At 27.2% G+C, this 26,445-nt stretch overlaps 2 protein-coding genes across 2 annotated transcripts; both read left to right on the forward strand.

Moving 5' to 3' along the window:
- Window positions 1-588: 588 nt before the first annotated feature.
- Window positions 589-5,017, forward strand: LOC112724135 (cytokinin dehydrogenase 2-like). The gene is made up of 5 exons (XM_025775396.2): window positions 589-1,273; window positions 2,482-2,609; window positions 3,054-3,317; window positions 3,934-4,196; window positions 4,651-5,017. The coding sequence occupies exons 1-5, from the start codon at window positions 628-630 to the stop codon at window positions 4,961-4,963; spliced, it is 1,614 nt and encodes a 537-aa protein (XP_025631181.2). The 5' UTR covers window positions 589-627; the 3' UTR covers window positions 4,964-5,017.
- Window positions 5,018-12,129: 7,112 nt separating this feature from the next.
- On the forward strand, window positions 12,130-16,753 carry LOC112723640 (cytokinin dehydrogenase 4). Its single transcript, XM_025775075.3, has 5 exons — window positions 12,130-12,936; window positions 14,138-14,265; window positions 14,887-15,150; window positions 15,905-16,158; window positions 16,340-16,753. Exons 1-5 carry the CDS (start codon window positions 12,306-12,308, stop codon window positions 16,626-16,628), a joined length of 1,566 nt encoding a protein of 521 aa, XP_025630860.1. The 5' UTR covers window positions 12,130-12,305; the 3' UTR covers window positions 16,629-16,753.
- The last annotated feature ends 9,692 nt before the right edge of the window (window positions 16,754-26,445 follow it).

The raw sequence follows: 26,445 nt of genomic DNA on the forward strand, positions 1-26,445 counted from the left end.
GAATTGATTCAAAATCAATCCAAAATCAATTCAATTAATTCAACAATTCAAAATTAATTCAACCTTTCAATTCAACCTGCTATATTTATTTCTAATCAGCTCATCGATCAACTAATCAACAATAAAATTTACAGCAACGAAACCGGACCAATCAAATATCCAATTTACCAATTTTTCAATCGATTCGATCCGATTCTTACAACTATATTTTTTTAGTATAAGGTATATATATAGAACAAATTGGATAATAATAGTAGGCACCTACTCAAACGAAGATACTAAAAATATTTTTTTATAAAAATATTTGTGTTAAAAATGTACTTTATTTATTTAGCCACACTTTAAAAAAATAACATTTTTACAATATATCAAAATCAAACCTTACAATTTATCATCTAATAATAATAAAAAAAACATCTTTATATAAAGATAATTGTAAAATCTTCATTGTAGTACTCACCGTAATAGTATTAGTCAAGTTCGATGTCATCAATGCTTCTGCTCGCTCATGATGGTATATGTGTAAATAGAACAAGTTATATTCACAGACAGTTAGCCATTGAGAGACGTTCTTACACTTATATATACCCGAAGCGTATAATAAAGTAATCAAATATCACACGTAAAATGGCAAGGTTTTCGATACTTGAAAATGTTTCATTGATTCTGCTGATAAATCTAGTTATAATAACTACGACTACTACCACAGTGCTCACAAATGAAATAATAACCACATATCAATCATGTTCAGCATTTCATGCATCCATGGAGATTTCAAATGACCTAGATTATGACAATTCTACCCTTACACTCGCCTCAACCGATTACGGCCTTAAAATTCACGAGAAGCCTCTGGCAGTTCTGCAACCAACGTCAATAACTGAAATATCAGAACTAATAAAAGTGTCAAATTCCCTTTGTACCCCTTTCACAATAGCAGCACGTGGGCAAGCACACTCGGTGTACGGACAAGCGATGGCGCGTGAGGGGATAGTGGTGAACATGACGCATCTAAACGGTTACAGGCACGGGAAGGGGGTTGTTATATTTCGCGATGAGAAGGATCCGTGGAATTCTTATGCTGACGTGGGCGGTGAACAGGTGTGGGATGACGTGTTAAATGCAGCACTTGAATATGGACTCACACCACTCTCATTTACTGATAGTTTGGGCACTTCTGTTGGCGGAACCCTCGTCAATGCCGGAATCGGTGCCCAAGTATTCAAGTTTGGTCCTCAGATCGCTAATGTTTATGAACTCGATGTTATTACAGGTAGTTATGAAAATTCACCGTGTAGTTATTTTTATATAAAATTAATAATTAAAAATTATTATTGTATATCTAGTGATAAGTTCAAAAAATTTTAACAATAAAAATAAATATATATAATATCATAATAATTTTTATATTATATTATAATATTATAATTAAAATATAATTATTTTTTAAATTATCTAACCAATAAATTATTAAAGATAATTTTATGTTTAAAATTTCAAAATTTTAAAGAACTTTAATAAGTCTAATATTAAAACACCTAATGTATGATTTTAGAGATAAATTTTTCATTTTTTTAACCAATCAAAAAGTTAAAATTATTATTCAGTCTTATTTTAAACATACAAATATCTACAAGAATTGCAATATTAATTTTGCAGTGGAGACAAAATTAATTTTGTAATGGAAGCAACTAATTTATATTATTAAAAATTACTAAAACATTTTCAAATTTTTATTGGAGACACTTGTCCCATTACTTCAAGAGTAGAGTGGTCTTTTTACATATCAGTCTTTATTTATATCCAAATATAAGATACATAGTATAAAATTATTTTATTTCATATTTTTTAATTATTATTAAAATAACTAAATAATATTAGATATAATAAAAATATAATTATAGATGTGATATATATAATTGTAGATAGCATTTGCTTTTGCAATAAATAAATGATAAAAAGTCAATACAATAAAGCCAGTGGTTAGCCGCTTAATTAATCGTTAAAAATATAGTTGACTAATTGATAGGTATAGATAATTTACTTTTTTTTTTTTATGATTATCAAAATAATTTATGTATAGCAAAGTTTCTGACTCAATCTCTACAGGCAAAGCACAAGAAAGATTGAAAAGGGGTTAAAAAAATAGCCACAAAGCACACTAAAGTGAAGTATTTGATTTATGAGATATGATACTTCTACTATTTTTTTTATATATATTTTTTATGATATAAAAACATTTTCATTAATTACTTTCAAAATTAAAAAGAAAAAGCGTATATACAAAGATAGTTTATATAATATTATTTTTATTAAAAAAATATAATATTTAATTTATATTAAATATCAATCGTCAAATTAACTATTACGTATTTGTGTATATTTATTTTACATATTTTTTTAATTAAATAGTTAAGTACCGAAATAATCAAGCCTATCTTTTACAATAATATAATAGAATGTTGGTTCTTGGCTTTATAGGAAAAGGAGATCTTAAGACTTGTTCTGCAGAAAAGAACTCAAAGTTATTTTATGGTGTTCTTGGAGGTTTAGGTCAATTTGGAATAATAACGAGAGCAAGAATAGCCTTAGGACCTGCGTATACAAAGGCAAGCATCATATATATTTTATTATATAATTCTATTTGCTTATATTATTCTTGTTAGGACAAATGACATTAATAAAATAATAGATACAAAAATCGATTTATTTGTATTGATATTATTTTATTGACATTTGATCATATAGAAAAAGTAAATAATCAATATAAAATCTATTTTTATTATATATTTATATATATAAGGGAGATATATACAAAATAATTTGGTGCATAATTTTTTTCAAATACCTTTCATTACACATAATGTGTGAAAAGTGTTACTTGTAACATTTGAATTCAAATTTTATTAAGTGAAATATCACGAACAATACTTTATATATATCAATATTAGTTATACTTAGTCAATAATTTTAACCATCAAATTAAAAGTATTTACCATAACATATCCTTAATTAATCAAGGGGAAAAAAATTATGCGCTTGACTGATTGCAGGTGAAGTGGCTTCGTTTGCTTTACAGTGATTTCTCTGCATATTCTAAAGACCAAGAATACTTAATTTCATTGAATGGAAGAAATGATAATGCATTCGATGCAGTAGAAGGTTTTCTTATGATAAACCAGTGGCCGAATATCATTGACTTTTTTCCAACACAAGACCTGCCTCGCATAAATTCCTTATTAGCCCAACATAACATCCTCTATGTCTTGGAGCTTGCCAAATATTACGACGACAGTACTCAAGACCAAATTGACCAGGTACTTTACTATTAATCATGAGCTATTTATTTAGAATTAATTTGATATATTGTAAAAATTGTTTTACACGTACATCTAAGAGAATTATTGTGATTGCACAACTGTGTTTTACAGTTGTGAAAAAAGGTAGTTACTTTTAGGTTTAATTACTCTGTTGGTTCCTATAATTTCGTGAAATTTTCAATTAGGTCCCTATACTTTTTTTCTTTTTAATTGGGTCCTGCACAAATTTTTTTTTCAATTAAATCCCTCTTAATAGTAATTGGCTTAATTTTATAGGAACCCAACTAAAAAAAAAAAATTGGTACAACGACCTAAATAAAAGAAAAAAAAAGTGTAGGAACTCAATTAAAAAAAATTTTCGTGCAAGGACTCAATTAAAAAAAAAAGTATAGAGACCTAATTGAAAATTTTGCGAAACTATAAGGACCAACAGAATAATTAAACCTTACTTTTATTATGTGATATTAAGTAATTGAATGTACGTGTAAAATTATTTTACGCGTATCAAAATTAAATTCTTTATTTATCTAGCTATATGTTTTATTATTGGGAATTACTTTTTCTTATTTAAGATATTAATAAATATACTATACATTATTGTTTTTTTAAATAGGATGTTGAACGTTTGGTGATGGGGTTAAAGTATGTTCCTACATTTAAATATGAAAAAGATCTGTTGTACCAGAATTTTCTACATAGATCTGAGAGTGCAGCAGCAGGACAAGGACTTCCTGGAGGACCTAAATCTTGGTTGGACACTTTTGTTCCAGGATCTAGAATCTCAGATGTAAATGAAGGTGTTTTCAAGAACATTATCTTTAAACAAAACCTTTCTGCCAACGGAATCATACTAATCTTCCCCATGAACCGAACAAAGTAAGTTCTATCATAACGTGCTTGTTTGGATGCTATTATTTTAATAAAAAAAAAATTTAATAATTTTTTTTAGCGTATTTTGACAAATTTTTAGTAGTAAAAATAAAAGTATTAAAAAAATTAAAAAAAAAACATCTTTTTTTAAGAAGCTGTAATTTACATATTTTTTTAAAAGATTTTTTTAAAAAAAAAAAAGATGTTTTGCATATAGTAAATAAACAAAAAAGTATTTTTATATTGTTATACTCAAACATAATTGATAGATAAAAAAGATCTTTTTGCGTGAGATACACAAACATAAAATTACTCTTAATTTTCTATAAGATCTTTTAAAAAAAGATAATTCAAAAAGATATTTTTTTTAGAAACTCACCAAAACAAGTCCAATATATAGTTAATTGATGGAATAAATTAACAAAGATATATTGGTTAATATATAATATATAATTCACAGGTGGAATGATAAAATGTCAGTGGCTATACCTGATGAAGAAGTGTTTTATCTCGTGAGTGTTCTACAAGCAGTTACATATGATACGTTGAAGATATTTGATGATCAGAAGAATCAAATATTAAAATTCTATAAAGATTCAGGCATTGGAATCAAGCAATATCTTCCACGAAACAAAACTCACGAAGAATGGATCGAGCATTTTGGTTCCAAGTGGCAAAAGTTCGAGGAAGCAAAGAATAAATTTGATCCCAAAAGAATATTGGCTCCTGGACAGGGAATTTTTCAATTGAACAATAAAATATGTATGCTTTAAGTTCCATAACATAACATCTTTTACAAAATAAATAAAGAGTATACTTTTGTGATATGTAAGCTATTTATTTCTGTTCTTCTAATAAAATTAGAGTGGTTTTAGTAAAATAGATCTTTTAAATATTCTCATTATTATGTAAGAGCTGAATTAGAGAAATTACAGAGGTCTTGATGGTTCAAGTTAATTCAAATTCAAAAAAAAAAAAATGATAAACACCTAATTCGGTCCTTATCTATTTTTACGAAGGACAAAACGATCTTTGTCTAAAAAAAAAGGACACTTCGACCCTCAATCTTTTTATTTTGGGATAATACGGTCCATCTGTTAAAAAATTCATTAAATAATAATAAAAATTAGTTTTGTGGGGTTTTATTTGTATTTTGTGGGGGGTTTTAAACCTCTACAAACTATTAATAACTTTGTTTTTAAAAAATTTCTTTATCAATGGTTTGTTAAGTGAAGAAAAATCATTGATAAAAATGATGCCACAAAAAAAGAGTAATTATAGTACAATACATTTTAAAGGGAAAAATAACATCGAATAAGAAATGAAAGAAGAGAACTTCAATGTTGATAATATTAGTATTGGTGATGATAACGGTAGAGGAAATAATGATGACGATAAAGTATGGTTATACAATAAAAAAAATAGAGGTAGGAGTGATAATAATGAGGATGAAAAAGATAATGGTAGTAGTGGTAGTAATTGGTTATATTGTTGAAAAGATTTTTGTGGGGGTTTAAAACCCCACAAAATACAAATAAAATCCCTACAAAACTAATTTTTATTATTATTTAATGAATTTTTTAACAGAGAGACCGTATTGTCCCAAAATAAAAAGGTTGAGAGTCGAAGTATCCCTTTTTTTTGGACAGGGATCGCTTTGTCTTTCTTAAAAATGGGCAAGGACCAGAATCCAGATTGGGTCTTTACTCAAAAAAAAATGAGACTGAACCGATTAGACTTTTGTAGCCAGGGACGGATCCAGAAATGTTATCATGCGGCGGTCAATAACACATATAATATTAAAAATTATGTAAAAAATTATATAATATAAGATGTATTATAAAAATATGCCGATAGAGAATATATTTTAAAGTACAAAAAATATGTGTGTACTTTTTATTAACGAAGTAGTCGATTCTTCGTATCATAAAATTCATCAATAATAAAATTTGTGTCAAATTTTTCAGCAATTTTCTTTTCAATATAATTAAAAGACAATTAGCAAGAAATTCATCTTTTATTTTATTTTTGAGTTATTTTTCACAATATTCATAATTAAAAAAGATCTTTTAATTATAGCAATTGAAATAGAGAGAATTAATACCAAATAAATAAAAAAAGACGGTCATAAGAAGAAAAAAATTCACTTTATAAGATTTGAAATTTTTATTTAATTAAAAAATATTAATAATAATATATTTTTCAGATTTTTTTAATATTGTTATTTACTTTTTAGATATTAAAAATCATTAATATTTAAATTGGACTGAATTATTATTTATACTAAACTAAATACTAAATAATTTTTTTTAAATTAAATTATATATAATAATATATTACTATTAATTATTTTAAAAAAAAGCTGGGGCTTATGTCCATCCCTGTTTGTGGCTAATAACTAATTAATAAAATTTAAATATTTTTTCTTTTACCAATTAAAACGATAAAGGAAAAAGAGACAGGAAGAGAAAAGAGTAAAGAAAAATGTGTTTTTTATGAAGAAGGAAGAATAATAAGGTGCAACTAATAATAACCAACTAAGTGCTGAACATTCAAGAGCATGTCTGGGAAAAATTGCAAATGAAGGAGAGAAATTCAATTTTTTGCATGATCTCACGGTCAACAGTTTGGACTTATCTATATAGGCGTGTCACCCTCTCCAATCAAAACTTTGCTATGAAAAGATAAAAAGAATTGCTTCCTAACAAAGATAAGAAAGGTATTTTTAGAAAAAAAAAAATGGAGGTTTCGATGGTTCACAATCTTGGCTGAATATCTTTGTTCCAGAATTTGAAATGTCACATATGAATAATAAAGGTGTATTCAAAGACGCCATTATCGCAAAGCACATTATTAATTCAAACTTTCAAATATATATCCTATTTATTTGAATAGTATGTACATTATTACTATATATATATATATATGCATATACTATGTTTATTAGTCAAATATAGTTATTTGAATAGTAGGGAAATTAATCATATATGTGCTTACGACGGCTTAGACATTATAATAATTTTCATAATTCGTAGCATATCATATATGTGCATCACTTTTTTTCTCTAAATAATATAATTACACTGCAAGAAAAAAAAGTTCATCGTCACATTTTTTTGCTACGCTTTAAAAGAGTGTCCAAAAAAAGTTAATGGCCACACTTTTATAAAGATGCCGATTGATAAGAAATTTGACTACGTTTTTTTATTACGTTTCAAAAGCGTGGCTGAAAGAGTCAATGACCACGCTTTTACGAAGGTGACAATTGATAAGATATTTGACTATGTTTTTTTTATGCCACATTATATAAACATAGAGAGCAACAGGAACGCTTTCAAAATGTGCCAATAAAGTTACGTTATCGTGATGTTTTTAAAGCGTGCCAATATAAAGTATGTAAAACTATACTGAGCAAAAACATTAACCCTAACCCAAAGCTTCTTCATCATTGCATTTGCAACCCTAACTCCAGAGCTTATCCATCGTGCCTACAACCCTAACCCTAGAGATTCATCGCACTTCCAACCCTCCTTTGGGTCTCCCTCCATCTCAGCGCTCCCTTTCGTCTCAAACCTTCCGTCGTGCTCTGTCTCTTTCGCAAGCCCCTCCATGGCTCAAACACTTTGTTTCTCTGGTGCCGCCAATCTACATTATCTTTCTTCCACGCCATGTTCCTGGTCGTCGGTCTCTGTCTCCTTCACGTGTCTCGTCATCCCTTGCGTGTGGTTGTGCTGAATCTTTGAACTCTGAAGCTTTTTCGCATCCCTGACTCAACTTTTACCTGAAGCAACTGTACTTTTAACATAGCAAAACTTAGTGAATGTAAATGACAACACCTGAGTTTTATATCTTTTTTTTTTTGCATAGAAAGTGATATCTGGCTTTAATAGTCTCATAAATAGTTCATAATATGTGAGTTTAATCTCTGTTATGGTGTATGCTTATTTATAATTGGTAGAAACATACATAAGTTTTTATTTATCTAGTTGAGTTTGGCCTGACTCAACTCATATTTACCCACTTTTAATCCTACTTGTGAAAGTGATAATTGAAATAGTGGAGAGAAAAGCTATTACTTACCTCTCAAGTCAGGTCAAACTCAAATCATGATATCCGAATTCTTAATTTAAGGTATGAATAAATTTCTTTGTTGTTACATTAAGAAATTAGATTAGAATTTGAGTTTTTATCTATTATACTGTGTTTCTGGATTATTATCTACTATACTATTCTCTCAATAAATCTTGATTTCTCAAACCATCAAAAATAAAAAATGTTGAGTTAAGTAGATTATAACAATATTTGATGATGATAAACATGTTGGTGATTGGATTAAAAGTCTAATTGGGATTTGATGAAATTATTTAGTGTTGAAGGCTCATATTTATTGTGCAACCCAAACAAAAAAGACAAGCAGCCCAATTAGAGAAATTAAGTGCTTTTAAGGCTGCTTAATGGAATGGAATCCATAACCTAGCCTATTGCCATTCAAAAAAAAGGAAAGCAACCCTCAGCTAATGCTATGTTGCTTCGGATAAAGCACAAAAAAAAAAGAGAAGTTCACTTTTTCTCTTGAGCACCAAAGAGGAAGAAAGAAAAAGTAATTTCTGTTGGCTATGTCAAATCAAGATTGAAGGTGAAAGCAATTGTTCAAGTCAAGAAGGAAAAAGGTAAAATATTTTCATAAACATGCAAGTTAATTATTTGCTGATCTCACATTTCTCTCTGTACAACTATTTCGGATAATATGAAAAAAGTGGTGGCTACTTTTTTTTGCTATGAGTCAATGGCTAATATTGAAATTTGAGACCAAAGCACAAGGTTAATGAGTTGGATTTATCAAATCCATTGAGGATCTATTTTCAAGGAAGCTGTGTTGCTTAACTCTTATTCAAATCCCTGAATTTATAATCTGATTGAAAAAAAAAGAAAGTAAGACCTCAACTAGCTCAAGATTCAAGAAGCTGACCTTGTGAAATAAGTTCTAGGTGTGAAAACATAACTCATACAAAAAGGAATATCATTTTAGTTTGCAAGTAAGGAGAGAGAATCCGAGAGAAGAGAAGAGAAAAACTCATAAATTGAAGCTTGAAATCTTGGAAGCATTGCACCTAGCTATACTAAAGGAAGCATTCCGTCAAGATGAAGAGCGACATTTGAGAGTTCAGAATCTGGGTTCAGCATATAGAGTTCGAGTTGTTCAACATCATCCCCTTCATGGCCTATCATTGATTATTCTATTTCTATGTTTAATCTTATTTTGTTTCTATTCAATAGTAAAAGGCATATAAGTAAGGTATTAAGAAAAAATTATTGAGAGAAAAGTCAAAGAGAGGAACTTGGAGAAAAAAAGCCAAGATTTATTTCTTCTCTCTTTTGATTGTATTTCTATTTTGCATCTTGTATCTTATGTGTCACTTGCTAAGTTGGATAAGCACTTAGTGTGTTGAGAGTTTAAAAAGTTACATAGCCAAATCAAGTTTATGTTAAAATCTGATTTGTCCTTGACAGGATTAGGTTAAATTCTTGGGAATTGATGTATGTAATACATGAAATGATAGTAAAAATTTCACCAATGTTATAATAGAGACTGAACGTAGGTTACATTATAGAAGACAACTGAATCAGAATATATGATTATGTCATTTTCTTTTTCCTTGCATTGATTCTATTTTTTACGATTTATGAGACAAAATAAAATTGTCTCTTACATAACTCATCTTATAGATAGAACAGAAGCTAAGTTTTATTTTCTTGTTTGAAGTATAATTAATCAAATTAAAAAAAAATCATAGATTTAATCCCTTTCTTTACCCCATCAAAAATCTTCAAAAAATATTTAAAAAAATTAGATAAAAAATAGAACAGTTGTCTTTCATTCTATTATAACTAGCGGCTCAACAGGCACTAACGTGCCTGTTCAGCCGCTTTTCTATTGTTTTGAAGAATTTAATTTTATTTTTAAAATATATTATTCGTTCTTTAAATTTATTAGATTATATTTGTTAAATTTTAAGTTTAACGTGATCTTATTTATATCATATTTTAGTGTTGATATTAATATATCATTTATTCTTTAAATTTGTCAAATAAATATTTTTTTCATCATTTTAAAATTAACATAACCTTATTTGTTTTATATTCTGTTGAGGGTAAAACTACTATAGAAAACCTTTAAAATGCTAAATTATAAAAGCACACAATAAAAATGCTTAATGCTAAATTATAAATGCTAACCTTTAAAAGCACACAATTTCTATTTTTATTTGTATCAGTTGATATGGTAACTTGTTTTCCTTGTCGAATCATCTCCCGATAACTTGCACGTCTTCTAGCCAGGTATTGTTGTCTCTGTTCTTCGGTCATGTTCTGTCTTCTTCGCCTAGCATAATCTGTCCAACTAGGTCGACGTTGATGTGGCTGTGGATTTCGTGAAGTTTTCATTTTTATTTGTCAGAAAGATAGGAATAATATGCAGAGGAAAAACGTTTGTGAGAACACGATTGAAAGGGAAAGAGTCTCTTAAGAGTTGAAAGTGAGTTAGTTTTTAAAGCGAGTACGTAGTAGTAGCAGTTTTTTACAGTTTTAAAATATATCGTGGGTTGATGGGAATCAATTTGACATTCTATCGTGGAGTAAATTCTTTCCTTAATAAAAAATAAGAAATATGGAGGACGTAGTAAGAGTTTTTTTATATATTGAATCCAGTGTCTAAATAAAAAAATAAGCAGGGATAAAATAGTAAGAAAAAATTGTGTACCAAATTTTTTTATTCCCATTATACGTTGGTATAGTCCATTATATATTGTATATTGTATATATATATATTGGAATAAATTTAATTAATGAGTACACTTTTATTTGTAAATTTTGTTTAAAAAATAAATGTTGGACATAGAAAATATGTAAACCATGTGTTGTAGATTTAATTATTTCGATACTTTAAATACTATTGTCCCATTGAAATAACTATTAATAAAATAAATATATTTTATTAATTATAAGTTATTGAACTATAATGATATATATTGATCACTTATATACTATTGTATTATGGACTATTATGTATAAAAAGTACTTATTAAAAAATTGTAAATAAAAAATCATAAATAATTAATTTTTTGTTTACGTAATTTATTTATTTATATTATTATTATGATTGTAGTATAATGTTATTTATATTAATTATTTATTTTTTAATAATTTTTAATAATTTTCATGAATAATTATTATAGATAAAAATACATTTAATAAATTTAATTTCAAAATTTTATGTCTTTTGAGTACGTGGTGTCAGTTTTATCTATTAGAAATAGTTCAGTTTGACAGGTTTGTCATGAGTCAACTCATTTTGGTTTAAAAAAGAAATAGGGGTAAAATAGGAAGAAAGATTTGGATACCAAACTTCCATATCCCCATTATATATTGGTATAGAAAAATACATTTAATAAATTTAATTTCAAAATTTTATGTCTTTTGAGTACGTGGTGTCAGTTTCATCTATTAGAAATAGTTCAGTTTGACAGGTTTGTCATGAGTCAACTCATTTTGGTTTAAAAAAGAAATAGGGGCAAAATAGGAAGAAAGATTTGGATACCAAACTTCCATATCCCCATTATATATTGGTATAGATATATGTCTTTTATTTATTATATTCTTATCTTTTAATCAATACCACCATAATAATTCATCTTTTCTTACAAATATAAGAATTGATTTAAGCCAATGAGTTATAGTTCAAATAGCATAGTCTCCCCATACTCAATTAAGAGGTTGCGGATTCGAGTCTCCTATCTTTAATTAAAAAAAAAAAGAATTGATTTAACTTTCTTTAGTATAAGGTATATATAGAACAAGTTGGATAACAATATTACCTTGTATTATTAGTCAAGTTCGATCTCATCAATACTTCTGCTCGCTCGTGATAGAGTGTGCAAATAGAACAAGTTATATTCACACTTAGCCATTGAGTCATCAAATACTTCTTCTCGCTCATGATAGAGTGTTTAAATTAAAAAATAAAATGAGTTATATTCACAGTTAGCCATTGAAAGACGTTCTTACACTTATATATACCCGAAGCGTGTAATAAAGTGATCAAATATCACACTTACAATGGCAAGGTTTTCGATACTTCAAAATGTTTCATTGATTCTGCTGATAAATCTAGTTATAATCATGCTCACAAATGCAATAATAATAACCACACATCATCCATGTTCAGCATTTCATGCATCCACGGAGATTTCAAATAACCTAGTTTGTGACAATTTTACCCTTACACTCGCCTCAACCGATTTCGGCCTTACGATTCACGAGAAGCCTCTGGCAGTTCTTGAACCAACGTCAATAACTGAAATATCAGAACTAATAAAAGTGTCAAATTCCCTTTCTACCCCTTTCACAATAGCAGCACGTGGGCAAGCACACTCGGTTCACGGACAAGCGATGGCGCGTGAGGGGATAGTGGTGAACATGACGCATCTAAACGGTTACAGGCACGGGAAGGGGGTTGTTATATTTCGCGATGAGAAGGATCTGTGGAATTCTTATGCTGACGTGGGCGGTGAACAGGTGTGGAGTGACGTGTTAAATGCAGCACTTGAATATGGACTCACACCGCTGTCTTGGACTGATAATTTGTTCACTTCTGTTGGCGGAACCCTCGTCAATGCCGGAGTCGGTGGTCAAACATTCAAGTTTGGTCCTCAGATTGCCAATGTTTATGAGCTCGATGTTATTACAGGTATTTCTATCGGTAGAAATTTAAGTGCAGTCAATTTAAGTTGATAATTGAAAGTCGTTAGATGTAAATTTAGTCAAATTATTTAAATTATTTAATAACTTTTAATTATTAACTTCATGTGAAATTAGCTGTACCTAAATTTTCATCATTTCTATCTATAAAAATTTATGTGTACGTAGTTATCTTTATCTGAAGTTGATAATCGAAAATAATTAAATATTAATAAAAAATATAGGTAAATAATTTCTAACCAAAAAAATTAATTACTAATTAATAACAATTTATAAAGTTAAAATTACCAATTAATGATAAGTAGGCTGGTAATTAGTTGGTTGACTGTTAGTTATCTGATAAAATTTAATATTAATTTAGTTAAATACATTAAATTATTTAACGTTTTTTAATTATCAACTTTACATGATAATTACATGTAAGTTTTTATTTATATTTAAATACAAGATATAAAATATAAAATTATTTTATTTTATATTTTTTAATTATTATTAAAATAACTAAATAATATTAGATATAATAAAAATGTAATTATAAATTTTATATATATATTTTGTGGATAGCATTTACTTTTGTAATAAATAAATGATAAAAGTCAATACAATATAATGCAAGTGGTTAGCCGCTTAATTAATCGTTAAAAAAGAGTTGACTAATAGGTATAGAGATAATTGAATTTTTTTTTTATGATTATGAAAATAATTTATGTAGCGAAATTTCTAACTCAATCTCTACAAGCAAAGTACAAGAAAGATTGGAAAGGGGTTAAAAGAACAGCCACTAGCATCACATATAGGGTGTACCAAAAGTAATGAAGTATTTGATTTATGAAATATGATACTTCTACTATTTTTTTATATATTTTTTATGATTTAAACATTATTAATTAATTTTAATATTAATAATAAAAGTATATATAAAGCTAAGATAGTGTATATTCTATTTTTTTATTAAAAAAATATAATGTTTAATTTATACTAAACATCAATATCCAAATTAACTATTATGTATTTGTGTATATTTATTTTATATATTTTTTAATTAAATAGTTAAGTACCAAAATAATCAAGCCTATTTTTTACAGTAATATAATAGAATTTAAAAAAAAAATACTAAATCCACATTTCTATATGTGATAATTGATTAGTGACTAAAATGCAATAAATGATGTTGGTTATTGGCTTTATAGGAAAAGGAGATCTTAAGACTTGTTCTGCAGAAAAGAACTCAAAGTTATTTTATGGTGTTCTTGGAGGTTTAGGTCAATTTGGAATAATAACCAGAGCAAGAATAGCCTTAGGACCTGCTTATACAAAGGCAAGCATCATATTTCATTATATAATTCTATTTGCTTATATTGTTCTTATTGACATGTGATCATATAAAAGAGTAAATAATAGATATAAAATCTATTTATTTGCATTGATATTATTTTATTGACATGTGATCATATAAATAAATAGTCAATATAAAATCATTTTTATTATATATTTACATACAAGGGAGATATATTATTCAAAAGAAGTTTGGTGCATACATTTTTTTAAATACCTTTCATTTTACATAATATGTCAAAAGTGTTACTTGTAATATTTGAATTTAAATTTTATTAAAAAAATACCAGAAAATAATACTTTTTATCAATATTAGTTATACTTAGTTAATATCTTATTTTTATACTATTTAAATTTAAAATTTAGAATTTAATACTCAATTTTTTAAATGTTGACTAGTGTTGGTAAAAAATTTAATTTTAGAAGATTTAATCTTTTATTAATTAAATTAGGACATATATATATCACTTTGACTAATATTTACTTAATTGCTTGCCCAAAATTTTAGAAAAACCATATTACTTTGATTAATAGTACTATAATATATAATTTTAACCAACAAATTAAAGGCAAAAAAATTATGCGCTTGTTGAGATTATTGCAGGTAAAGTCGCTTCGTTTGCTTTACAGTGATTTCTCTGCATATTCTAAAGACCAAGAATACTTAATTTCATTGAATGGAAGAAATGATAATGCATTCGATGCAGTAGAAGGTTTTCTTATGATAAATCAGTGGCCGAATATTATTTCCTTTTTTCCAACACAAGATCTGCCTCGCATAAATTCTTTGTTAGCCCAACATAACATCCTCTATGTCTTGGAGCTTGCCAAATATTACGACAACACTACTCAAGATCAAATTGATCAGGTACTTTACTGTTAATCATGGGCTATTTATTATTTAGCTCTAGGAATTGCGGATGTTTTGTTGAATTGTTATGTCTGTATATGTGTTAAATACATTTTGGATATGACACTATTTATTGATATTTACACGACATGTGTGTCTGTTAGAGATAATACTCAATTTGGTCCCTAAAATTACACGCGAGTCTCAATTTAGTTCCTGAAGTTTCAATTGCCTCTATTTAGCCCTCAAACTTTGTGAATATAATTCATGTTAGTCCTTAAAACAATTTTCAACGTACAAACCTTAACAAAACACTGTCGTGACAGCCGGATGCCACACTAAACTTTGTAAAATGATGTCGTTTTGGTTTTGGCACTCAAATAACCTAAAAACAACATCCTAAATGGTGTTTATTAAAATTTTACCTAACAAAATAAGTAATACGATGCCTTTTTGAGCCATTTAAATGTCAAAACCAAAACTGCATCATTTTACAAGTTTTAACGTGACATGTGATAGTCTACAACAGCGCTCTATTAACGTTTTTATACAAAAAATAGTCTCAGGGACTAATATGAGGCACGTTTATAAACTTCGGAGACTAAATAGAGGCAACTGAAACCTCAGGAACTAAACTGAAACTCGCGTGTAAGTTTAGGGACCAAATTAAGTATTATCTCGTGTCTGTTGTATATTTTAATTTATTATTGAGAATCACTTTTACTATTTAAGATACTAATAAACATACTATACTTTATTGTTTTTCAAATAGGTTGTTGAACGTTTGGTAACGGGGTTAAAGTATGTTCCTACATTTAAATATGAAAAAGATGTGTTGTACCAGAATTTTCTACATAGTTCTGAGAATCCAGGAGGATTTCCTGAAGGACCTCAATCTTGGTTGGACATTTTTGTTCCAGGATCTAGAATCTCAGATATAAATGAAGGGGTTTTCAAGAACATTATCTTTAAACAAAACCTTACTGCCAACGGAATCATACTAGCCTTTCCCATGAACCGAACAAAGTAAGTTTTATCGTAATAGTTAAGAATTTAATTTTGATGCACTGATAGTATTTTATATTATTGTATAATTATATCTATTTTTTGTATAACTATTTATGCCGTATAATATTACGTAATTAGATAGACATATAAAATTATTTTATACTAATAATGCATTAAAATTAAATTTAATAATTCACAGGTGGAATGATAAAATGTCAGTGGCTATACCTGATGAACAAGTCTTTTATCTCGTGAGTGTTCTGCAAACCGTTACATATGATACATTGAAGACATTTGATGATCAAAAGAATCAAATATTAGAATTTTGTAAAGATTCAGGCATTGGAATCAAGCAATATCTTCCACGAAACAAAACTCACGAAGAATGGATTCAACATTTTGGTCCCAAGTGGCAAAATTTTAAAGACACAAAAAATAAATTTGATCCTAAAAGAATATTGGCTCCGGGACAAGGGATTTTTAACTGAACAAGATAGGTATGTTTTAAATTCCATAACATAACATCTTCTACGAAATTAATAAAGAGTGTACTTTTGTGATATATGTTGTTGTTTATTTCCGTTCTAATAAAATTAGGGTGACCTAAGTAAAATAGGTGTTCTAAATATTCTCATTATTATATAAGAATTGAATTAGATAAATTACAGATTATTATACAGTACAACTGTAGCAGAAATATTTATAATGTTGCTTACATTACAAGTTATTACAATACTCACTCATATAATAGACATTCACAAATAAGAGAGGATGTTCTAACTGCTTCTAACCTATTCTAACTAATAGCTGTCAGCCTCGCTTTCATTTTTAGAAACACAGTCGCCATAAAAAGAGGTATTTATGGTTCAAGTTAACTCGGGTTTAAGAAAATGAGACCTGAACCGATTAGATTTTAATCGGATTTGATTAGTTTAGATTAAAAGTTGTTTGTAAGTAGATTCGAACGATTAAATTCGGTTCGATTCGCACAACTAGAAAATTAGTTATTACACACGGATATTTTCGACGGATTTTATTACACGGAAATACAGACAAAATTTTAGAGGAATTTTTTGTCGGAAATAAAAAAAAATGAATTAGCATAAATTACAGACGGAAAAGAGAATCCTTTGATAATTCTGTCGGAAAAATTAATTTGTTTTCGTGGAAAATAGTTACAGACGAAAAATCCATCTGTAATTAAATGGACAAGAACGTTATATTTTATTAAATTATTACAGACGAAAAATCCGTCTGTAATTTAAAATTTTTCGTCGAAAATATTGAGTTAACCCTAACTCAAACTCTACCCTCTCGATCCATTCACACTCCACACAAGTTTAGGAGGAGCTTCTTCCTCTCTCCATCGCTCCGTCCACGCTCTCTCCATCGCTTTGATAACTCATAGCTTCTTCCTCTCTCCGTCCACGCTCTCTCCATTGCAAGAGCTTCTTTCACCGCCGCCGCTCTCTCCATCGCTCAGTCCACGAAGAAGCTCCGTCACACCTCTTTTCAGATCTTCTCCGTGTGTTGCTCGCGTCTCTCCTTTCAAACCCAATCCTGCAATTCGCTAATTTAGCCAAAGTTTGGAGGTTAGATTTTCAATTTCATGCAATAATTAATTTCTCTTTTTTCCAATGGATCTTCTCCGTCACGCTCTCTTCCGTTCCTCCTCCTCCTCCGCCGCCGCCTCTGCTACCATTGTTCGGTTGTTCCTCTGAGTTTTCGGTGTCTTCCGCTGCTGCTGCGACCGCTCACGTCACACGATCTCTCTCTATCATCTCTTGCGTCGCACAAGTCCCCCTCCTTGTGATTCTGTTGCTTAGGGTTCAATTTTTCTGTGCCAATTTTAGATTTATATCAATTTTTTTTGCGTAATTTCTATCTTCTTGTTGTTGTTGATGCTGATTGAGTTTCTTGTTCCTGTTGCAGTTTCTATCACATGCTGGTATCTCGAAACAGACAGATATTAGAAAGAAATTGAAATCTTAACCGAATATAAAATATAAATATAAGATAAATATATAATTTTTTGTGTTTATAAGCTTGATTTGATATAGTTTTGACTTTTAGAATGTTTAATTCAATTTATAAGAATATATTATTTTAAGATTTAATTTAATCTCTCCGTGATTTAATTTAATTTCAATTCATACTTAGGATTTTAAAGAGAAAACTGAATATCTACCATATAAACATATGATTTGTTGACTTTGAGGTATTGCATTGATCTCATACAACATTGTACCCGAATTTAAATAAAGAATTAACTTTTGTGGCTAATAATTAATTAATAAAATTAAAATTTTATTTTTTTGACCAATTAAAACGATAAAGGAAAAAGAGACAGGGAGAGAAAAGAGTAAAGAAAAATGTGTTTTTTATGAAGAAGGAAGAATAATAAGGTGCAACTAGTAATAACAAACTAAGTGCTGAACATTCAAGAGCATGTCTGGGAAAAATTGCAATTGAAAGAGAGAAATTCAATTTTTTCATGTCACCCTCTCCAATCAAAACTTTGCTATGAAAAGATAAAAAGAATTGCTTCCTAACAAAGATAAGAAAGGTACTTTTAGAAAAAAAAAATGGAGGTTTCGATGGTTCACAATCTTGGCTGAATATCTTTGTTCCAGAATTTGAAAGGTCACATATGAATAATAAAGGTGTATTCAAAGACGCCATTATCGCCAAGCACATTATTAATTCAAACTTTCAAACTCACACACACTAGTCGTCTCCATGAACCGGACAAAGTATTTAGTTTATGTATTAGTCAATATATATTCTATTTATTTGAATAGTGGGTACATTATTACTATATATATACTTTGTTTATTAGTCAAATATAGTTATTTGAATAGTAGGGAAATTAATCATATATGTGCTTACGACTGCTTAAACATTATGATAACTTTCTCAATTTCTAGCATATAATAATGACGTGGATTACATGTGTCATGAAACGTTCATCCTACGTATTTAAGTTGGTAAAAAAAAATAACATAAATAATTATATCTCTAATATTTTTTTAAATATTCTTTTTTTAAATTTATTTAATTTTTATTAAAATTTTTTATTTATTTTATGTTATTTTTTTAATTTTAAGATTTATCAAGTATTAAACTTTAAATTTTTTCACTATAACAATATAGACTATTTTTAAGAATTATTATGTGTCAACAAAATTAAAATTCGTCAAAAAAATAAATTTTGGCACTATTTTAACTATGAAAATATGTTAATAAAAGTTTTGTCGAAAATAGTATTTTTAACATATAACTAATTGTAAAAAAAAGTTTAAATCTTATTTTGATAAATATTTGTCATAAAAAATAATTTGTTAAAAAAATTTGAGAATATATTTTTTGTGATATTTATTAACCGTCAAAAATACTATTTATTTTGACACTTATTGACCATAAAAAATTCTCAACAAAAACTTTTTGACAAAGAATAAGATGAGATCTTGAAACTGAAGAATAAACTGAGACTTTGAAGATGAAGAATGAGTAGTATGATCCCAAACTGAGAACAGTGTGATGCCAAAATTGACGGAACTCAACGAAAAAAGGAAATAATGGAGTATGTTGAAAACAAATAAGTGTCAAAATTGAGAAATAATTTTCTATAATCAAATTATAAATAAAAAAACATAGAAAATTTAATATTTATGATATTTGTCAAAAATATATATTAATTTTTACACTTAACTATAGTTGTTAAAAAAAATCATATTAAAATAATTCTTTTTTTTGTAGTGTTTAAATATAAAATTCTAATATTATATTATAAAATTATTTATTTTAAAAATTTAAGTTAATAAAAAAAATAATATAAATAATTATATCTTAATACCATAACATGATATGACTTATCTAAAAAATTTAAATTGATAAAAAAAAATATAAATGACTATATTTTTAAGAACAACGTGATTAGCTGAGAGTCTGAGACTATCTAGCTACTTCAATAACTTTAGCAAGAAACTACAGATTATTGTATCACCAACAAATTAATCCTCACGGATGAAAGAGCAATATTATATATATATATATATATATATATATATAGTACAAAGGATGATGTAACATTGGTTTTCAACGCTTATTTTTTTATTACAAGTCCTAAATTTATTAAAGATAATAAGGTCTTTATGTGTAAGATATTTTTTAATTTTAATTTTAATATTGTATTAGAAGTTATTAATATTTACGCACCAAATAATTATTTTTGGACGTAAAAGAGATAGCGTGAGATAAAAAAAATCATTGGTGGAAATATATATGTAAAGTAAATAACTTCAATTTTGTTAATATATTATACCTTTAAGATATAATACAGTTTTAACAATTAACATATTTTAGTTTAAATTAAGAGATTAATTTTAATGTAGTAATAATATAAAAAATATATATACTATTATCCGATTAAATTTATGCATTTAAATAACTGTTCAAGTAGTAAATTTTAAAAAATAATACCTGCAATAATATGATTATATATTTATGTAAAATTTCTTTGCATTTAATATACCAAAGTCAAATAGTCACCAAAAAATTAAAAATATACCAAAGTCAAATTCCATCTATCAATTAGTATTAATATGAAATATTAAAATATGAAATATTAAAATAATATGGTGTTACATTACTCGCTTACACTCACCTAACTTTTCATACAAGACATTAACGTATAGAAAAGTTTTTCAATACTTTTTAATTGTTGATTTTAATTATATCAACAATTAAAAATTATTGAAACATCAATATATTAGTACACTTGAAAATTTTTTTAATGTATATCCGACATTTATCTGGTTCCTTTTTCTTTTCTTTATTTTCTTTTTCTTTTAAGAATTGGTCCAAAACAACGTTCCCCGTTTTCAGGGACGTAAGTACTTTACATAGTATTTGACTATTTTATACATTTATTTATTTGTTTTACAAGCTACTGGTATTGTAATACATGCATATATGTTCACAGATATCCAATTATTTTTATACAATCATTGCTTATTATATACATGATTGTTGAGAAAAATAGTAAAGAAAAAAAAAACAATTCTATTATAATAGTATAATTTTATTATATTTTTCATGATCCATACCTTACGGCATAAATTCAAGCCTACAGGGACAACCATATTTTAATCCTTAGTCCACAAGTCTAATAACTTGCAAAATAGACAAGAAGGAGTAGTCGTCATATATCAATTTCTATATATCTGATATTGCATAAACAAATCGATATATGTATAAATAAAAAATTAGTTATTAAATCAGTAGTATGTATTAAAATTTATATATAAATATATATTATTTTAATATTTTTAATATATATTTTATTGATGATAGTTTAGAGAATGAGAGTTAAATCTAAATCTCTTTTTATTTTATTTATTTTTACTTCAAATTGAATGAAACTTAAATAATCTGTTAAGTCTGTTCTTGTTAAAAATATTGGAGACACTTTAATATTATTTTGCCTCTTATCAATAGAAGAGCCAAAACAAAATTATAAATGAACAAAGTTGCTATGACGACAGACTGAATGAATTAGTAGAAGACAATTATACTTTGTCTCATAGAGAATAAAACTAAAATCAAAATAGAGAAGGAAGAGTGACACAGTCATATATATATATATATTTTGATTCAACCACCTTATACAACGTGGCCTACATCTAATTTTTATCATAACAATAATGAAAATTTCGTTATCTTTTACAAAGATTACATTCACCAATTTTTCTAGAATTCAACTTAATCCTATTTGGGACAAACTCAACTTCTATCCAAGTTAGATTTGACTAGGTTCACTCTCTAGATTTTCAACCACTAAGTGTTCACCCAATTTAACAAGAAAATTCCTTCAAGATCATGAATACAAAACAGAAAACCGTACAAATGATATTTGAAATAAACATTTGGCTTGTCTCCAAGTCTAATTCTCTTTGCCTTTTCTCTCAATAATTTTTTCTTAATTCCTTATATGCCTTTTTTCATTGAAACAAATAAAGATAAAACTAAGAAAGCTGAATATTCAATAGACAACTATGAAAGAGAAGAAGGTATAGTTTTATAAGTTATAGAAACTCAAACTTTGTATTCTCACTTCTTGGATCAATCTCTGGCCGTTTATCCCTTTAATAAAGGAGTAAAACTTCCAAAACTTGAAACTTGATTTCAGCAACCTTGACTTCTTCTTTCCCAAATATCAGCAGCAATAGCGACACAGAAAAGAAATAAGACAGTAGCAGTGATTGAACTTTACATGCATTCATACCCACCATCTTTTCTTTCATTCTTTTTAATTTCTTCAATGATCTAAACTATTCATTTGTACTTTGGCTCTAAGTTTCTTTCTTAATTCTTGATTTGTAGTAGAACTCCATAATTTTCAATTTACTAGTTTGGTGTATAAGAGAGAAGGCTTTTTCAACAATCTTTAATGAAGCATAAAGAGAAAAATATTTCTCTGATGTAGCCTTTAGATTTGATCTTTATTTAGAGCCCTAACTTATTTAACTTTTTTTTTCTACTTGATTTTGATAACCTACTTTTTCATCTTTAAATTGAACTCTAATAAGTTTTTTCTTTTCTTGCCTTACTTTTTGAAATGCTTCACGTGGGTAAGAGAGAAGAGAGACGAAGAGAAAATAGAAAACTAGTTCGATTACTTTATGTTTTGGTTCAGATGAAAGTAAATCTTCCTTTTCTTGATGGTAACTATTTTCATGGGTTATGAATGAGTTGAATGATATAAACATGGATGTGGTTCATTATTGGACTTTGTTTGCTTATTATGTGCCTGTTTGATTTCTGTAAATTTTTGTACAATAAACAAACCTCTCTCTCTCTATATATATATATATATATATATATATATATATATATATATATATATATATATATATATATATATATTTTTTTTTAATATACATGTACTATGTTTGTTAAATAAAATTTAATAGCACACAATATTTATAAGTTTTTTTTTTGTTATCTGCAGTATTTTTTAGCCTGACAGGCTAATGACTAATCCGTTATAGATATGAGTTTCATTTAAAAGTCTGTCGCTTGCCAATGGACTGTTGTATGTACAAGGCAGGTTCAAACCCCCAACACTTACTTAAGCGGACGAATTAATCAACTAACCGTTACTCGACTAATTTAAATTGGTTTATAAGTTTTTTTTTCTTTAGAAAACTCTTCTTGGACCTTATTTTAGTAATTAGTTTTTTATAAGCCCATGTTTTACAAGTATTGTACTTAAAAATTTGGGCTCACTTAGTTGCTTTCTGGATCCACCCGTGGCTGGATACTTGATATGCACATACCCAAATATATATAAACCAATTGGTTGACCATGAAAAAGCCCATCACAAAAATTAAAGAAATCCATTTGGAGCCACTTAAATTAATCCCACTAGATCCAGTCCATTAACCAAAACAAAAGGTCCAATTAAGAAAAAAAGACTCCTAAGTCCTAATGTCACTTATTAATATCCACTTTTATTTGTGTATGCACCAATCCATTGGCCAGCGGCAGACCCTTAAATGGAACTCAGATCCGCGACGAATTAGTCTTTGACCTGTCGGGTTGGGGAATACCGTGGCAACAAAAAAAAAAAAAAATCCACTTTCATTATATAGAAAATTATGAAGGCCAATGAGTCATAGCTCACACGACATTCCGCCCCCTCCTCATCTCAAAGGTTTCGGGTTCGAGTCCCACCAGCTACAACCGAGAACCTATCGTAGAGAATCACATATCTGATCGACAATCTCCATGGATTGAGTTTCAGTATAGGCAAGCTGTAATGTTTTGTTATAAGTTCAACAATGTAGGGAAGAAGATGGTGATGGTTTTAATTAAGTTTGGCTGTATGTACATACAAAATCATCACGCATGAAAATAAATAACAAGGGACCAGCACTTTACTAGCTTTAATTAAATTAATTCATCTCTCATTTTAGATGAAACCAGCAAAGAATCTTTGAATAATCGATTTGTTTGAAAGTGACTTTATATATGTATAGCTTGGTCCAAACCGCTCAAGCTACATACATAGATCCACCATTTTCTTTCTCATGTGTTACGTGTAATTAAGTTATTAAGTGTATCGTATTTGATTAAACGACTATGTTACATATATATATTAAAATCAGTCACTAAAATTAATTATTAATGTATATAGTAAAAATAAATTAAACTATACATATATTTATATATAAATATATTGACAGCTGATTTTAGTATACAAATAGCATTTTTTAATCTATTTTTGTTGATTAAAAGTAGTTAAGGTCCACACACGGGAAAGGAATTAAGAGAGCTATATATTTATACAATGTGTACAATAGAGGTATAGAGATGTTCGATTCAGTAGAATATCAGATGTTTATTATCTCTGGTATTCGGATGGTTATTCTGGATAGTATGTGTGTATTGTATTTGAGAAATTAGTAATATTTTACTCTTGATATTTATTTTTTAACTCATATTAGGCTAAATAAATAGCCCATTGTACACATTATACAAATACTCAATTAGCTCCCTAACGACATTGGCATTGCATTATCATATAAATAATCATTATAAAATGAACAAGCAAAACAAAATACCAAAGCTAGAACTTAATGCAAGGCAACATTATAATGTCTCTAATACTAATTTTAAGTTTAATTTCATTTTAAGTCTCATAAAATCATTCATTTGTAATGTTAAGACTATATATCATAAATAAATAATGACCTTAAACTAAAAGTGATATTTAATATTCTAATTTTTTATATTAATTTAATTAAATTTTTTTATTATTTTTAATAATTTTATTAGTTTTATATCAAGATGATACTATATTTATAAAATATCACTGGTTTTATTTTATTTATCAATTTCAATAAAAATTTCGATTATAAATTATTTTATTTTTAATAATATAAAAGATATATATTCCAAAAAATTTTACTGGAGTTGCTCTTATATTATCCATCATTTTAATTAATTTCGTGCTTGTGTATTTATATCTTTATGGAAACGATTCCTCACTTTCTGTTTGTAGCTATGAACGAAAAATGTGATGTGATCTATCTAATATCTTTATTTATTATTAACCCTAGTTTCAAAAGTTTGTCTAAGGAAAAAATAAACATAATAATAATAACAACAAACCCTAGTTCAAAAGGAATTTGGCGATGATAGATAAGAAATTAACTTAATTGTAGTGTATTCATACAACTATTATGTTAGTATATACTAAAATTAACTATTAAAATTAATTATTAGAGTAAAATATATATTAAAATGAACTAAACTATATATATATAAGTACATGATGACTGATATTAATAATTAATTTTAGTGTGTAAATAATATTTTTTTTCCATAAAATAAGAAACCCAAATCAAAAGAAACGCAAAACCTTTAAAAGAAATTGAAACTTGAATTAAAAAGCTTTAATTAAAAAGACTAACACTTCATTTATGATAGAAAGATGAAGCTCTTTTGAGTAATAATAAATATTAACCATATTAGATATATATTAAAATCAACCATTAAAATAAAATACACATTAAAATATAAAATATATATTAAAATTAAATTAAATAATATATATTTATATATAAATACATAATAGTTAATTTTAATTACTAATTTTAATATACAAATAATATTTTTGAATAAATATATACTTTTGCACTACAATTCATACTTCATATATACTTGCATAGAGTAGGAAGCAAGCGTAATGCTCTTTGTAATTTATATATGAATATGATGTTCAATTTGATTTAGTGACAAGTTCACTTTACACACTATTATTATGTACCGTGCGCTTTATACATCAGCATCTATTGTCCTGAGGAAACATAATCATGGCTACTAGTTTATATATAATCTTTGCTGCCTATATTATTTTGGTATTTTAAGTTATTTTCCAATCTCTACATATCAATAACTAATTTGTCGTAAATCTCAATCTATTTAAAAATTTATTATTAATTAATAAATTATTATTTATATAAAACAAAAATTTAAATTTTCGATACTTACTTAAACGAATAAAATAAAAAAATTACTCAAGTAAATTAAATTAGTTTTCTAGTGTCAATATTATTATTATCCAATTGCAATGCGTAAGCTGAAAAAAATTACTTGGTTCATTAGGTAACGTTTGTTTTGAAGTACTGAGACAGAGATTGAAAGACTGAGACTTAATATCATGTTTGTTGGTTCAAAGACTGGTACTAAAATTTCTGTTTCTGTCTCTAAAATTTCAATATTTTAGTATCTCAAAA

The sequence above is a fragment of the Arachis hypogaea genome, chromosome 11 (genome assembly GCF_003086295.3).
Source record: "Arachis hypogaea cultivar Tifrunner chromosome 11, arahy.Tifrunner.gnm2.J5K5, whole genome shotgun sequence".
In the NCBI taxonomy this organism is placed as follows: Eukaryota; Viridiplantae; Streptophyta; class Magnoliopsida; order Fabales; family Fabaceae; genus Arachis; species Arachis hypogaea.

Excerpts from the sequence above, each read along its gene's own strand:
- LOC112724135 (XM_025775396.2), top strand. The coding sequence starts at position 628 with ATGGCAAGGTTTTCGATACTTGAAAATGTTTCATTGATTCTGCTGATA. Across the intron at positions 3,318-3,933 it reads CTCAAGACCAAATTGACCAG|GATGTTGAACGTTTGGTGAT; the intron begins GTACTTTACTAT and ends TTTTTTAAATAG. Across the intron at positions 4,197-4,650 it reads TTCCCCATGAACCGAACAAA|GTGGAATGATAAAATGTCAG; the intron begins GTAAGTTCTATC and ends TATAATTCACAG.
- LOC112723640 (XM_025775075.3), top strand. The coding sequence starts at position 12,306 with ATGGCAAGGTTTTCGATACTTCAAAATGTTTCATTGATTCTGCTGATA. Across the intron at positions 15,151-15,904 it reads CTCAAGATCAAATTGATCAG|GTTGTTGAACGTTTGGTAAC; the intron begins GTACTTTACTGT and ends TTTTTCAAATAG. Across the intron at positions 16,159-16,339 it reads TTTCCCATGAACCGAACAAA|GTGGAATGATAAAATGTCAG; the intron begins GTAAGTTTTATC and ends AATAATTCACAG.